The sequence below is a fragment of the Rutilus rutilus genome (assembly GCF_951802725.1).
Source record: "Rutilus rutilus genome assembly, chromosome: 17".
Classification (NCBI taxonomy): Eukaryota; Metazoa; Chordata; class Actinopteri; order Cypriniformes; family Leuciscidae; genus Rutilus; species Rutilus rutilus.
The window spans coordinates 28,725,368-28,741,607 of record NC_140230.1 but is presented as its reverse complement, the minus strand read 5'-3'; the positions used below and the strand labels follow the sequence as shown (position 1 = coordinate 28,741,607).

At 37.9% G+C, this 16,240-nt stretch overlaps 1 protein-coding gene across 1 annotated transcript; it reads right to left on the bottom strand.

The window, feature by feature from the left end:
- Positions 1-2,718: 2,718 nt before the first annotated feature.
- Positions 2,719-13,436, bottom strand: cenpw (centromere protein W). The gene is made up of 3 exons (XM_084385806.1): positions 13,195-13,436; positions 5,537-5,650; positions 2,719-3,135 (listed from the first exon to the last, which is right to left on the bottom strand). Exons 1-3 carry the CDS (start codon positions 13,279-13,281, stop codon positions 3,109-3,111), a joined length of 228 nt encoding a protein of 75 aa, XP_084241932.1. The 5' UTR covers positions 13,282-13,436; the 3' UTR covers positions 2,719-3,108.
- Positions 13,437-16,240: the final 2,804 nt, after the last annotated feature.

The following is a 16,240-nucleotide window of genomic DNA, read 5'->3' as shown; positions in this document are numbered from 1 at the left end:
CGCTGGGTAACATAAGCAGGTGGGGATGAGGAATCCCTACCACAAACCGCAATGCCACAGAGGGTCAGCTTATATGGCATCACCATTACGCTACTTCAAAGAAGGGATAGGGAGCGTTTGGCTCCTGAAGCTGGTTTGGGCTGGGAAAGCAGAAGGACCATCTCCCCAAGAGGACCATCACCATACCCCATCGCAATGGCAGTAAGTTCCATTAGCTCAGTGCTGCATGAGTCACAAAAACCTTAGGAGTTTGCAAAGACACATCAATAGAGTTAAGTTCCCTTTTAAGGAAAACAAGGTAATTCTGAGAGAAATGTATGAGACTTGTTTCTTTGATAGACTCTGGACTCTTTGATGAAGCTAGTCACAAAAAGGTACAAAAGCTGTCACTGTGGCACTACTTTTTCAAAAAGGTACCATTTAGGTACTAACATGTACACTTTAGTTTAGGTACTAATATGTACCATTAAACTCACGATGAAATCAACAAATTAAAAAAAAAAATGTTATGGAATATATATGTATTCATTATAAATGATTATTCTGTACAGATCATTATTTGTTTTAAATTCATGTGCCCTCATAATCTTTAATCAAAATAACTTCCCTCCCTCCTGCAGCAACAGTTCTTCTCTTCTCTGATGATGTGTTTACTGACGCGAAGCACAAGGGCGGGACAACCTGTCACTCACATGAGATCACGGCAATAGCAAACCACAACGATCAATTCAATCAATTCCCAGTGGATGAGATAAAGTTCCGCTCTACAGTTTGTCTTGTTCGAAAAGCCATCTCACTCAGATATACATTACAACAGGAAAGAAAAGACGACTTTAAAGTAGCAATATGCACCATTTAGGGGTAAATAAGGTATAAAGGTGTACTTTTTTTCTCTCTAAAGGGTACCTTCCCAGTGACAGCTTTTGTTCCTTTTTTTTTCTGAGAGTGTACCTCCTCAAATTTTTTGCCAGATGACAACATACTCTTTTGACTGAAGAACAGTAGGATACTCCTTTGAAATGGTCCAGAAGCCGATGCTTAACCAAGGAATCTAGGAATCTCTCTCAGTAAAGAGGGATATAAACAAGTCACAACTTGGGCGGGACATTCATTAGGTTTCATTATGACCAAAGTTGAGACAATGTATATGTAACCCTACTTTATATACATAAATGCCCAACAGATTCTATATAACACTTAATGGCCGTTCTGGACATATGGATCTATATGAGAAACGTCTTTAAATGTTAAAAGTTATATTTACATGCATGATATCCATTTAACAGCATTCAGAGAAACAGACAATTTTTTTACTATTTAGTGTAAATAAATAAAATTGTCTACATGTTGGATATATTCTCATTGTTGCCCTCGTCTGGTCATGCATGACAAGGCTAATCATGATCGCTTTTCCAGTTTGCTCCTGTCAAAGAGACATGCTACATCTCAAAGAGCATGATGAGGAAAAAGTAGAAGAATAAACAGCACTGTTCCCACTGTGAGGATGTAGATGGGTGAGGATGAACAGGATGAAGATGACACATGAAAGATGAAGATAAGAGAGGTGGATTCAGAGGTCTGGAGAACATTCTAGACTGTTATCAACAGGCAACTCTTCTCAAAACTCGAAGGCGGGCAGAAAGAACAAACACAACACTGATCAATCCCTGGCAGCCCAATTAATTCTGACAGAAGGATTAGAGGAGAGTGACTCCCATGTCCCGTGATCATTGGTGGGATACACCCGAAAAGTGAGACCCAAACATTTACTTTCCTGTGGTCCTGGGGTCAGGTCAGGCCCTATGGTACCACACAACATGGAGCAAGAAGCATGGAGCAAATACAAGCACAGAACTGACCGACACCTGAAGAGAACAATTATATAGAAATTACATACACTACTGTTCAAAAGTCTGGGGTCAGTAAAAAAAAATTGTTTTGTGAACGAAATTAATACTTTTATTAATACAAATTAATTGATCAAAAGCGAAATTAGAGAAATAGAGATATGTTACAAAAGATGTCCATTTCAAATAAATGCTTTTCTTTTTTTACTTTCTATTCTTTAAAGAATCCTGAACAAAAGTATCAAGGTTTCCACAAAAATATTAAGCAGCACAACCGTTTAAAAAAGTGTTTCTTGATCACCAAATCAGTAAATAAGAATGATTTCTGAAGGATCATGTGACACTGAAGACTGGAGTAATGATGCTGATTCATCTTTGATTCACATGTATCACATGTGCTGATTCAATTCAGCTTTACCATCACAGGAATAAATTACATTAAAATAGAAACAATATTACTGTTTTTATGGTATTTGATCAAATAAATCCAGTCTTGGTGAGCAAGAGACTTCTTTCAAAAACATTTAAAAATCTTATCGACCCTAAACTTTTGAATTTGGACATGTCAGAAACACTAAAAAAGGACATGTTCTTGACTATTTTCATGAGATTTACCGAAGTGTTTTCTTATAGGTCAGTTAGATAGTAGCGATTAAATTTGAAATGAAAATTACAAGATGTCCATTTGATACTGAGTCAACACCGGAGAGCGAAATATCATCCGAGCAAACTTTACTGCTAAAAACTTGCTTTCGTGAGCAGCCACTGATAATGGTCCCAATGTTGTCAGTGGCCGAGAGCCAGATATCTTGTTGCTTTACAGAGCGAGGAAAGAAACACTGCACGGTTACTCAATCATGTGCTACCCAAGTAAAGCAGTACAAATTGTTTATTAACAGGTATTAAGTCATAATATGATCCAAAGAGATAAGGGACACATGTGTTACTTTAGATATCTGGGCTAGATACTGTCTATCATTCATGGTTCACACAAATCTTAAAAAGCAAAAGTTCAACAGTCATGAAGAAAAAATGATCATGGATCACAGCCTAATAACGGGCCCAACTTAAGGGAACATAAATTCCACTGTACATAAAAAAGTCGTAAGGAAATAATAGAAGTAAAATGGTCATCTTCACCAGTCCCAAATTTGTAGTGTGCTTCACACCATAGATCATACATACTAAAGTCTTTAAGTAAATTTAAGGTCACATGGTCAATGCTGTAGAACAAACAAAGGGTTGTGGTGGGGAGCTCCTGTTATCCACGTGTGCTCTTTAACAGTTTCTGTAACAAAAAGAAGAAATATAATTACTTAGAGCAGGGGTCGGCACCGGAGGGGGAAAATCACAGAGGGGTAATCATTGTCACGCAATAAATAGCCTGTTTATTTGTTTTATTTACACATTTTAAAAAGGACCTTTGCACCTGTATGTCAATCTAATTCTTGCCTCGGTTCTTAGCTATGAGCTGAATGGGAAGCCAAACACCATGAAAGGGTGATGAAACTGAAATATTCAACAAACTTCAGTATCACAACCCTCTGATCAATTTGGGCAGCACTGCACTTTCAGTGTAAGTAAACCAGTGTGTTTTGCATGGTTGATAGCCTAGGCTCTGTTCAGCTTTTTGCTTTCTGGAAAACACTTGGAAGTTATCAGTATTTGAGTGTTCATATATATGCATCTATGTATCTATGTAAATCAAATGTAGATAAAATATTATATATCATTTAGTATTAAGTATTTTAAGATGTATGATGAACTGAACTGAAATATATGTAATTGAGTTTATAGATTCAATAGATTTACACAGTGAAACTACTAAAAATGCACTTCATGTACAGAGAGTTGCTGACCCCTGATTTAGAGAAACTACTAATAGCCTATATTGTGTGGTAACACCCAGTTTCTCAGTCACGCCCCCCATTTTTTCCCTCAAATTCCCACTTTCCATGGCAGAGCTCTACATTACACACCTGCTTTCAAAGGCGGCCATGCTGAACCAGTCTGCGCCTGAACTCTGCAAAGCGTGTAATTCCTAACATGTTTAGTTGTGACAGGCCATCATGACTTAGTCTTGATTTGGAACAAGCATCGAATTTTTCATGCCCCTGCTGTTCAAGTGCATCTGTACAAGGAGCACTCTGCACACAATTACATCTTAATCAAATAAGCTGCCTTCCCTCGTGAAAATAAACGCAGCACGATGACTCAAAATTGGCCGGATCTCTGTTCAGTGTTATTGTGACTCATTTGATGTGTTGCCCTGTTCAAATCTATAGCGCTGGAGAAAAAAAATATCCATCAAAGGGGCGGTTGCAAGATGATGTAGCCGAATACCGGCTGCAATACGAGCAAGTTCATTTGCTGCCTTAATTCCTTTTTCAGGTCATGAAAGGCCTGAACTTCAAAACAATAGATGAATAAATAAATAGAAATTACAGGAGATTCAGCTGGGCCTAATCTATAGTAAAACACTATATCTAAACTAAATCCAACAGCAATCAACACGTCAACTCTGCCAAAGCATGGACTGCATTCACGATCAAACACATTCTTTCATTCCTGAAAACTGAGTAAAAAAAATAAAAAATAAAATGTTTAATCACTTTAGTGTGAATGTCACTAAGAACATCTACAGGTCAAAACAATGTGTCAGTGGAAAAACTCGTAACGGCCCTAAAATTAGACCTGAAATCTTTACGGAAAATATAATTTGTTCTCTTTTTTTGACCTGTAATTGAACTGGGAGTGGGAGTGTGTTTTTCTGCTATTTTGTACTGATTTTGTTTAAAACTAAATTCCATGCACTCCAGCATGGTGTTTAAAGTTATATCTGAATCTATCGTAATCAGCACAGGGGTGCACACAGCTGCCAATTTCTTCCCATTTGTAAGCGTTGATGTGAACTCATCCAGTCTCACTCTAAAAAATAGTCTGCAATGGGAATGGTAGACTAGACCTGGAGATAAGCTGCCATTCACATAATGTATCTCTTGGCAGTTCACTAATGACCAAATTGATTGCTGTAACACATACTGCTGAGAAGATCAATAGGGAGGCCACGGGTGACATCTGCTAACAATGCAGCCTGATTAAATTAATATGCATTGGAAACCTAACCCAGCCAATCTTAGGGTACCCACTGTGCTTGTTAGAGAACATCACTGCCTCAACACATTGTTGGACCTCAGGCTAAAATAAATCAACTGAAGAATAAAGGAGGGAAGTTAGAAGTACACTTTGTTTGATAGTTCAACGGCGCAGAGACCAGAGATAAAAATCACTTAAACGCAACTAAATGTTTACATAAGAGACCTACACTCACAGAACAAAGGTTCAAGAACAAATATGTGGATAGTCCTCAATCTAAGTAGCATATTTTGTGCATAAGACCATGTTCAATATATCTTTTTTTTTTTTTAAACAATTTAACAGTGTTGCCTTGCATTCAACAATGAAAAAAATGACAATAAATACTACAAAAATGCTTTACAAAATAAATGATATAATAATAATAATAATATTAATAATTCATACAAAAATAAAATAAAAATGTAGTAATAAAATCTACAATATAAATGTATAATCAAAACAAAATATCTGTCCATAGAACCCGGCAACAAAAAGCGAATGCAGCTTATAGGGCTCTTAATTAGCTAAATTATTATGGTGGTGCTGGATACCTTTGCAACAGCTCTGACGTGGTGAACTTTGATGGTTGCTGACTTCTCCTCAAAGGCCTTCACCTTGGACTCCTCTGCTAGACGATGCAGGACAATCAGGAGGTTGAGCTGGGCCTGTGGACACAAGGGAAAGTAAATTAATTTGTTATTTAGCTGACACTTATGTAAAGTAAATTACAGTACACTTAGGCCCTGTCCCAAATGGCACCCTAAGCACTCGCGGTCTTCCTACGAGTTCGCACTTTCGTGACGTAGCGGCGCTTTGACTGTCGGGAAGAAGTCTGTTGCGAAGCTCGCATCAGTGCGGGCTTGGCAAAAGTGCGCATATTGACCGCAAAGGGAGCGCTCGTGAACACCCTTCTGAAACTTAAAATGACAAATGGGACACCCTAAGGTCTCATGGACTTAGACACGCGCATGCGGATCTGCGAAAAAATTACTAAAAAGGCTGTATTATGCATCAAGAAACCCTGCAAACACGTATCGTTTTCAAAACCTTGCACTTTGAAACCTGTTTTTAGACGTTTTCAGGCCCCAAAAACACCACTGTCGTGTAAACGAATGGCCAAAAATCATACAAAGTTTTCCGTTTTCAGTTGAAAACTGTCGTGTAAACATAACCTAAGTGTCTTTCTCAGGGACCACAGCATGTGAATGGAAAACGCAGAGAACAATTGTTAATAGCACATGAACTGTTAATTAAATAATGGTTTAATTTGTCAAGATGTATGAAATAATGTCTGCAGAATTTCCAAACTACAAATTATTGCACAAATGGCCTTTATATAGATATATACAAAATAAACACGCAAAGGCAGAAAACATATCAGTTTCCTTTAACCAAAAATTCTACTAAAACTAAGCCAGAACTAAAAAAAGAAAAAGAACCACAATGCTTGAGTGATGGACAACCATGTAGCCTAATCATTTCAAGAGGCTCTTAGTGACTTGCCACACAAAAGGCCAAACGCTTGGAGTCAAGAGGACCATTCGATGTTTTGAGCGACTCAAGTGAATATCATGCTCTGTTGTTCCGCCAGGTGTAGTATGCTGCAGCTTTCCCTATACCTGTGCATGGATCCACAGATAAGTACCACAGTAAAGGAGGATTATGTTACAGGAACTGCTAGGCAGGTCCAACAGGAGAAGGAGGGTGTCGTCCAAGAAAGATAAATCTTCCAGCCCTCCCCAAAGACAAGGGCCCTTGTGCAACCTTGTCGGATTAGACCAGGAAATTGTTTCATTTTCAGCACTTCATCTGTCTTAGCGCATCTTGTCACGAGATGCTGAAAGGAGGTCTGCACTTGTGGATTGATTTCAGATCAGCCTTGAGCTCAAATTGGGTTTACATATTTAAAATCAGCCCTACTTGCACTGGAACATGTGCTAACATGACAACATTGTATATAAATTACTCTATATACAACAATATGATCCAAAGAACTAAACAAAGAAATATAATGTCACTGAATCTAGTTCAACGTAGAGGTGTCTTCATTGTGTAGCTTGCTTGTTGTGTCAATGTACAGGTGTGTCCTTCCATTGCTAGGGTTATTTGCCATCATTAAACGTTATTGGTGGTCACTGGTTCTGAATCACATAGAAGCCATGTATATAAACATTCACTGTATACATAATAAGATCACATGGCTCTGCTTTTGAGTGTACATCACAATTTGCCATTACAATCTACCAAATGTCACTGTGTCCAGTCTTCAAATGCTCATATTGTTTAGCATTTCATTTCCTTTGCATGAAAATATAATCTCTTCTAAAAAGCCAATAACAACTTTCGTTCTATGACCGATAACCAATAAATGGCTGATATTATACATTTTGACTACTTTATTTTAAAAAGCACAATAAAACGTAAAGTATTTTTAATGTGAATTTAGACAACACAACGGGCCCTATTTTAACGATCTGAAACGCAAGTATCAAGCGCGAAACGCAAGTAACTTTCTGGGCGGGTCTTGGGCTCTGTTGCTATTATACCGGCGGGATAAATTACTCTTGCGCCCGACGCAAATCTAAAATGGGTTGGTCTGAAGTAGCTTCATTATTCATAGGTGTGGTTTGGGCGTAACGTGAAATAAACCAATCAGAGCGACATCTCACATTCCCTTTAAGAGCAGGCGCGCTTGTTCCATGGCGGATTGCTATTATAACGGCAGATTTGCCAGGCGTGCACCAGGAGCGCTTCACAGCCGTGGAGACCGACGTTCTCGTCAGGGCCGTAAAAGACAGAGAAGTTACATTGTATGGGAATGGGAGAAACCCACCCAAATTAGCTTCGGTTAAACAGGCGTATAATAATTTGGGTAAATGTGTAAGCTAGATTTCATGGACACAACAATGATTTCCCTCGTGTGTTAATATTTTTCCTTGTAATAATGTATGGTTTTCTAAAAATGAGTGTAAAAATGAGTCTGTGTGTAGATGAGATAAGCAAAGTGTATGTGCGTTGTGTACACGCTACATTGATTATGGCCAAGCATGCGCCCTTAAAATAGCATATGAATAACATGACTTCAGACTAGGTTTTTCCTGGTCAGTGGCGGAATTGTTTTCTAAACCTGCAAAATAGCACAAGGGAACGTTTGCGCCGGAATACGCCTCCTCTTTGCGCTGAACCGCCCCCGGGAGCACAAGTTCATTTCCTAACTTACCGACGTGCGTCTGTGGAGGGAAAAGTCTGCTGTGCGTCAGGTGCAAAATAGGAATGATACATGCGTCGGTGTACAAAGTCAATTGCGCTGGGTGCAAGATAGGGCCCAACTTGTTACATGTCATGTTGTCATTTGCCTTTAAGTTACAACTGACTGAAGGCAAAAGTCATCTAAATATTAAAACAGGCCATTAAACATACAATGTCATACAATAAATATCCAATATCTGCCTATAATATATAGGCCCATGTATTCGACTCTCCAACTGACCCTTAGAATTCAACTGACTGTTTTTGCTACTGTACCTTTAAGACTTCTAACATTATAATATTGATGATTTCTGGCCTGTTTTTACAGCTTAGTTTTCATAAACTGACTGAGTATACTGGGGAAGGAGCTTTATAATAACAAAATAATAGAAAGATATTCATAATAACAATGAGAAACCTATTTCCTGCACCGTGGTCTGAGTACTGACTACAAACTGCTACAGAGAAAGTTCTGTACATCATCTCCTGCACTTTCGCTCTGTCTCAAAAACACGCACACACAAACGTAACCAGTGACCAGATCCGCTGAACCATATCCAGCTAGTTTTCTTAATGATTTCAGCTGAAAAAAGGCAGCACTCCTTGTGCATCTACACAACAGCCATTTGGATGTAATTTAAATCTATTAATACCTCATTTTCATAATTGTGGGTCATCTCTGGGGCGTCTGAATACTTCGACAACAGCTGGTCTTGAGAGCGTTTTCGAGAAGGAAACTGAGAAGCCCAGGTTTCCCCTGTGCCAGAGGCTTTGCCAAAACAAAACGGCCGAGCTGAACTGATTACAGAAGAGGCCGTTTCTACTGACTCACGGAAAGCACATGGAATCCTCACCGAGGGCAAAGGAGTGCAGAGAAAACCAGTCTGAACAGAGTCCTTAGAGTGTGTAGAGCAGAAGTCACACTATCCAAATGCGATCCTCCAAAAAATGGCATCTTGTTCTTGTGTGTAAAAAAAAAAAAAGCAGCAAACAAATAGTGTTAAAGCTTCAAGTAAGCATAAGTTTTAAGGCCATAGCCTAGTCCACACTGCCCCAATAAGCACCAGAAAAGTTAACACTCTGATCCAACAAAACCAAAAACTATTAGTGTTTATTACACTTTAAGCTTTGATTCTGTTTTGGTTGTGAAAATTATTAGTACTTAAACAATAAGATTACTGTAAATGAGCACCCACAATTCAGTCTAATATTGACAATATTTTTTTTTAATTCGAATTAAAATGCACCCCTATTAGATAATTAATAAATAGGCTGTAACAAAGAAAAGTCCAATCTCAATTCATTATGCAAATAAATAAAACACAGAAGACCAACAGCAATTCATGCCGAAACTTCTAGCGAAATAAATAAATTGTAACAATGCAAAATGTTCACCTTTCTTAAGTTTAAAATAAAAACTAAAAATAGCACACCTAAAGTGAAAACATTTTGAATGAAGTCTGCATGGTGTGAGAAGAAAAATTGCGGAGCACAAATTCAAACTATTCACCTGACCAGATTCAACAGACTAATATTTGCATTATCAGCTCTTAAATAAACACTTTTGAATAACCTGCAACCACAAACCTCAGCTCATTCGCTCTCAGGAACACATCATCCAATTACAGTACACAAGCCAGGCACAACATCTAATGACTTGGTGTGAAAACGCCAGGAGCTCTTGGCCTGGGCCTCCAAAACAGACCCATGATTTTCTCCACTTTCCCAGAGATCCTTAACACCAGGGACGAAACGTTGCTGTCGGGGAGCAAAAGTGGGTCGAAAATTTGGGGGGTGGTCTGGAAAAAGAAAACAGACACTTTCAAAGCTTCCTTGCAGGATGCAGCTGATTATTGTTTGTGTTCAATCAACCATCAAATGCAGCATAGGCTATCTCAGTTCGGCATGGGGAACAAAGTGCTGTCTAAGCCACTGCTCCACCCGGCAGGACGCACTTATAAACAGGAGAGATGAAATAGTACGTCCGGGATAATCTCTCAAGCTGTTTCGGTGCTCATGCAGTAAGATCTGATGCAGGAGACAGAAAACATGAGTCTAAGCACATTTGATAGGGCACAGAATAATAAGGAAAAAGCCATCAAGGTGATTGTCATGGTCCTGGAAATCTGGATCTGAAGTTTCTGAGGAAAGTGAAACCGTATTCCTGTTATTGTTTTACAGTTCAAATCAGTGGGTGTAAACACCTCTGTTTCTAATTTGACATTTTGACATCTACTCTAACAGCTTATTTAAGTTAACTAAGGCCTAAAATTGCCTCTGTAAACTATATAAATACCTGCAAAACACATTATTCTGTTTTCTACAGAATGATTGTTTTGCATATGACTTCAATTTCAGTCTGTTCCTCAGAAACACACCAAGCTGTTAAATGACTTCACGAGACATAGAATATATTATAGACTAAGATTTTAATTAAGCAAACACTTGAAGGATTCAATGTTCATACACTGAAGGATTCATCAGACTAATTTAAAGGCTTCATCCGAAATCATCACATACTTCCCTACTATTTAGTAGGCGAAAAACAGTGTATGACAAGAGTATGTCCAAATTCACAGTCCTCATGAAAGAGTAGCAAAAAGTACTACCTGGATGATTTCCAGCACGATTCTGAAGTGCACATATGATGGACACTTTACTATCCCATGAGGCCACAGGATGTGTATGTCCGGATTACAGTCATACTATTTAGAACATAGGACTACTTTTCTTTTTAGAAGTTGTGAAGTAATTACTTATTCGAAAAACAAGTAATTACTCAGTATGCAATTTTGGACACATGCAGCCAAACTGTCTAGTTTGTGAGTCTTTTGGTGCGATTCATTAAATTAACTGGTTGGTAAAAGTAATTTGTTTGTGAATCAGACTACACTGAATTTTGAGTGAATCCAGCAAAAAAAAAAAAAAAAAAAAAGAGAAAGGGATTCAATATCAGTGGCGGAAATACTTGTAGGTCTACAATCAGAGAACCAAGACTAACGGCTTCATCAGAAAGCCAAAAACACAATCATAGCTTGACCAACAATTACAAGTAGATGTACAAAGCAAAATGCGAAGGGCCTTATTAGGTACTTTGTCATTAAAAGCACAGGAAACCAGATCAAACCAGGACATATTCATAGGACGGCAAAAAAGGAGCCTTTCTTTCATTTTTTCCTGAATTTTCCTTTTAGTTTAATGGCTGGATTAGACCCCTGTAAAGCAGAGCACCTTTCAGGCGGCTTTAACATCCCCACCTCCAGTCTCCATAAAGTGAGACCAGCTGCAATGGACCTTTAATTAGGACCCTGTTAGTGCACGGACATCCTACACACACACACACAGAGTACAATCAACCATGTACAGTGCCTCTCAACTTAAAAACAACGGATAAGCAATTCCCCTATTCCCACGAAAAACACTAGGCAAACTTGCCGAGAGGCAAACCTCAATCAACCTAAACCACCAGACTCCCCTTTTGAAAATAGAAGTTCCTTTTAATCATCATGAGCTATGAAGTGGTCAGTATCAAGCAATCAAAGAGGCGGCATGCGACATTGCTATACATCTATTGCATGTAACAACATTTACAGTGGCCACTTCACGTGATGATGCATAAAACAAATTGGTTTCATCAGTGCTGTTCGGATATAAAACGTTAAACAAATGTAAACATCTGGGGCCAAGTTCCTTCAAATAAAACCAGCTTCAAAAGTCACAACATGGTGGTTTGGATTTAATGGCTTGTCTGCCCATTTGTGGTTTCCTGATCCTAGAATTAGATCTTTTGCTAAGTGACAAGATGGGCAAGAAATGTACACTGGTGGCAAACAAGTCATTACTGCCAGAGCCATGGTCTTGCAGTTATTGCACATGCTCTGACATATGGAGCTCATGGAGACAATGTGAGAATGAATATGGCTAGCGTAATTGACCAGTCCCACTCCACATAATAATAATAAATATAGCAATAAAAACTAGCAAAAAGATTAGTAGTAGTAGTACATAAAAACCAAACAAAAATCATTAAAAACTAAGGGAAAAATAACTTATGTAGCTTATTATCTGCTTAAAGAGTTCAGGTGTATTGACTATGAAAGTTACGATCTGCATGCTTCCTGATAATAATGCAAATGAGCAATAAAATGAATCAGACTACTGTTGCATTAAACATTTAAATTCACCTCCATTTGAAAAGCACTAATTTGGAAAATGCTACTTTATGATCTTTGCCATAATAAGGTCTACAAAAAGACAACATGAAAGGAGCCCACGAAGCCACATGTATCCAGCTCATTTACATCAGCTGTATTCCTTTCATTAAACAGACTCACCCATGCTCGTCTAAGCTATATATAAAATGTTTGTTTCAAATCAATAAGGGGTTTACCTACTAATGTCTTGTAAAGTATAAAGGCAGATCTGAAAGAGAAAACCTAATAAATGTGCGACCTCACATTACTGCATAATAATGCTCACCACTTACATCACATCTGACCAGATCTTGCTCTTTTAACAGAACATAACACTAAAAAAAAAAAAAAAATGATTGTAACGTGTAAACGTTAATTGTAATATGGACGATGTTTTTAGTCTTTCAAAATACGAAATTACCTGCTTAATGACAACCTATCTGATTCTTAAAACCTACGGAGCTCCCTACAGCATTTCTGGGCTTCTAGGGCGTTTGAAACGTTCCGAGCTTCCTAAAATGCTCCCTACGAAGGCAGCTTACTAGATTTTGAAACACAGACCAAGACAGCATGTACATACAACTCAATAAATATAACGTAGCCTACAAACGAAACAGGCAATATTCTGACTACACAACAACTGCAAACCGGTACACGTCATTTGGCAGTTAAATTACTCATTTGATTAATCTGAAAGTATATTTTCACGCGAATGCGACGCGCGTTTGTACGGAGGAAACTGGTGTGTTTCATTTTCATCGACTCACCATCAAGTCCGCGTTTTTTCCTATCCGTATATTAGCATTCTTCTTCATATGGAGCTTCAGCGCTGCCCTCGGTGCTTTCTTTGACATGTTTTGGCTGCTTGAAAGCGTTAGTTTACGGATTTGAAGATCGAAAGTAAAGCTAGCGTCTGTTTGTGTTTATTGTATTCAAAAAACCGCGCGTTTCACTACCGGCTCCTGATGATGACGTTGAAAGAGCTCACTCGCCAGCACGTGCTTTGTGCGTGTTTACATGGACCAGAGGGAGAAATTGTACTATTAAAAAACAGTCAGACACTTTTTATTTTATTCATCTGATTCTGCTTTTTGCCTAATTATTTTACTCACGTGTAAATTTAGAGTCAGTGAGTCTTGTTTGAACCTTTTTGTTAAGGAGATCTTTTAATTCCCTCAGTAGGTATTATAGCTATTTCATTTGCAACAAGAATGTCATTATTTTATTACTCAAATAATTGCAAATTACTTTATTGCCATAGCTTAAACCAAACCAATGACATAAAAAATGCCAGTAATGGTAATAAAGCAAATAATAGCCTACTAAGAAATTAACAATATAAAATACAAAACAATACAGGAGAATAAAACAAACATTTAACACGACATAAAAAAGCTTTTGTAGATCAGACTTTTATTTCCTTTCTTTTTTAGGTGTAGGTTACTTTTTTTGTCCCCTGAGCTCAAAGAATGTAAAACAGCTGCAAAGCATTTGTTGAATTAAAAATAAATTAATATATAAGATGGAGCTGAACCGTTGCCAGAACTTTGAGTCCATTTTAATGGCAATGTTTTATGGTTTCTATTAATTGCTCTGGGCTTTGGCATTTGGCTGAGTTGAAAATGAAAGAGAATAGCCCCAGGCTTTATTCATCTTATTCACTAATAAAATGTATCAGCTCGACCCACTCATTTTTTCCCCATTCTCACTACAGGTTTGTAATACAACTGTGAAAGCACGGCCATTTCTCCCCTTTAATGGAGCAAAAAATGTGTTTTTAAAACATATCTGCATTTCTGATTCATTTATCTGCTTAAGATCTTTCTTAACTGATAAATTGTGATACAAAACAACTGAGCTGTTAAGAAACAATGTGGTTTCTGTAATTGAAAACTTATTTTTAAGTGTTTATTGCATGTATATATATATATATTAATTTTACTCTAACCTCAGAATGCCACTAAAACAACATAATTTGTAAGCGTGGGAGTTTTCGACAGAAAAACAAGGAGTGGAGCAACACTTCAAAGGACTGATTAGTGGTAGTTCTTGTTCTGGTATTTCATGTGGGTTTCATTTACAGATGCTAAGAATCTTTTGGATCGAGACATTTTCATACACAATCAGATATTTTCAGCTGGAGGGTTCTTGTAATTACATGGATAAGTGCACAAGTAATCTCACCCAGAACTAAATGAAAATATCTTAACTTAATACTTGCCATATTTTGATACGAGAATAATAATTATTATTTTTTTATATTGTTCCCAAGTACTTAAAACACATTGAGAATGAGAAGTATGTACAGTAAAATAGTGGCATTGGTTCACACTGGCTAAATAGAGACACATCTTCAACCTCAAAACTATTTTTCAAAAGGAGGAAAATATATACACCCTGGGCTTGATAACACCCGCAAACCGTGGCATGTAATGCAGTCACTCCTTCTAGCCACTTTGGTGAGTTGAAATTTTTTTGTAACATACATTTTTCAATTGTAGTCTTTTAAAAAGGCATCTGAAACAAGTGCAATGTAGTGTTGTCAAATTTAGATTTTTCAAAACATATTGACATCTGAAACGTTTCCAATAATCATTTTCCACAGAATATACACAATACCAGCTGCGGTTTCTCGCTCTCTCATCTCTCCGACAGCGAGTTGACACACAAACCGCCTCCCCTCACTCACTCAAATATTGTTGATGTTACAGGGCTCAAACACAAAGCACGTGCATAAAGCCGCCTCTCAGTTCTAAACTGAGTTCTTTTTCACTGCTTATTGCATTGAAACAGTCAAACACACACAAACAATGTCAAAATGCCGGTCATGGAGAGTATTCAATTAAACACAGTCAGTTATGTTTTAAATGAACGCAAACAGTTGATAAAGAAAGCGGGTGTAACAGTGTAATGGATCCGTGCGTCAGGTCTTAAAGTGACAGCGGCCTAAAATATCTAATATATCTGCTGCCAAATTATGAGATAACATAAAAAATATCTAAATGGCAGTTTTTCCCCATGGTATCGGTAAAAATTGTGCCCAGCGAAAATGCTGAGAGCCACAGTGGCTGGTGAGCAAAAAACTTAAGCCCTGTCTACACATGTAAACATAACAGATCCATTTTGGTATGTTTCTACTTTTTTATTTCTATTACAAATAATTATGCTCTTTAGACATAGCATCTAATCAGCATCTAAACAGATTTTTCCACTTCCTGTTTTGATGGAATGTGCTGGCAGTCTCCGCCAAAGCTTCATGCATCATTTACTCGAGACCACTGCCGTAGCAACTCTTGGAAATAAAGCTCTATCACACTCATCTTCACACACATCTACTAACACCACCATATGTTATTCTACCAGGCCCAACCATCCCATTTCCTACATTAATCTTGTGAAGCCGAGTCTCATTCACAGAAAGCAGCAGTTATGGAGGTGATAAGCTTTCATTCAGTTTCCTCCTCCACACTGCAGCCTTTGTTAGGTGAGCGTATGGACCGCAGACACATGTTTCAAAGGCTGACAGACGTAATGCTACACAAACGCAGACTGTCACTGGTGAAATACTTCAGTTTTAGATGTGTGCTGCAATCACTCCCAACCACTTAAGAAGCCACAGATTTATAATATTATGTGGATATCACCGTTTTGGTAAATCAAGCAAAGTGGACAGATAGATCAAGGGGTCTAAGAAGGGGCCGTATATTAGAACAAGTGAATTACCTTCTCCAAACATTGTCCCAATGTGCATCTAATTTATCAGCTCTTCAATCAGTGATAGGAACCCATTGAAATGCTACCTAAGAAGGTTCA

What these genes read in the sequence shown, in the direction of transcription:
- cenpw (XM_084385806.1), bottom strand. Translation starts at nt 13,281, where the DNA reads ATGTCAAAGAAAGCACCGAGGGCAGCGCTGAAGCTCCATATGAAGAAG. An exon ending in GAAAAAACGCGGACTTGATG is followed by an intron (nt 5,651 to 13,194) that starts GTGAGTCGATGA and finishes TTGTGTCCACAG; the next exon opens with GCCCAGCTCAACCTCCTGAT. An exon ending in ACGTCAGAGCTGTTGCAAAG is followed by an intron (nt 3,136 to 5,536) that starts GTATCCAGCACC and finishes TTTTTGTTACAG; the next exon opens with AAACTGTTAAAGAGCACACG.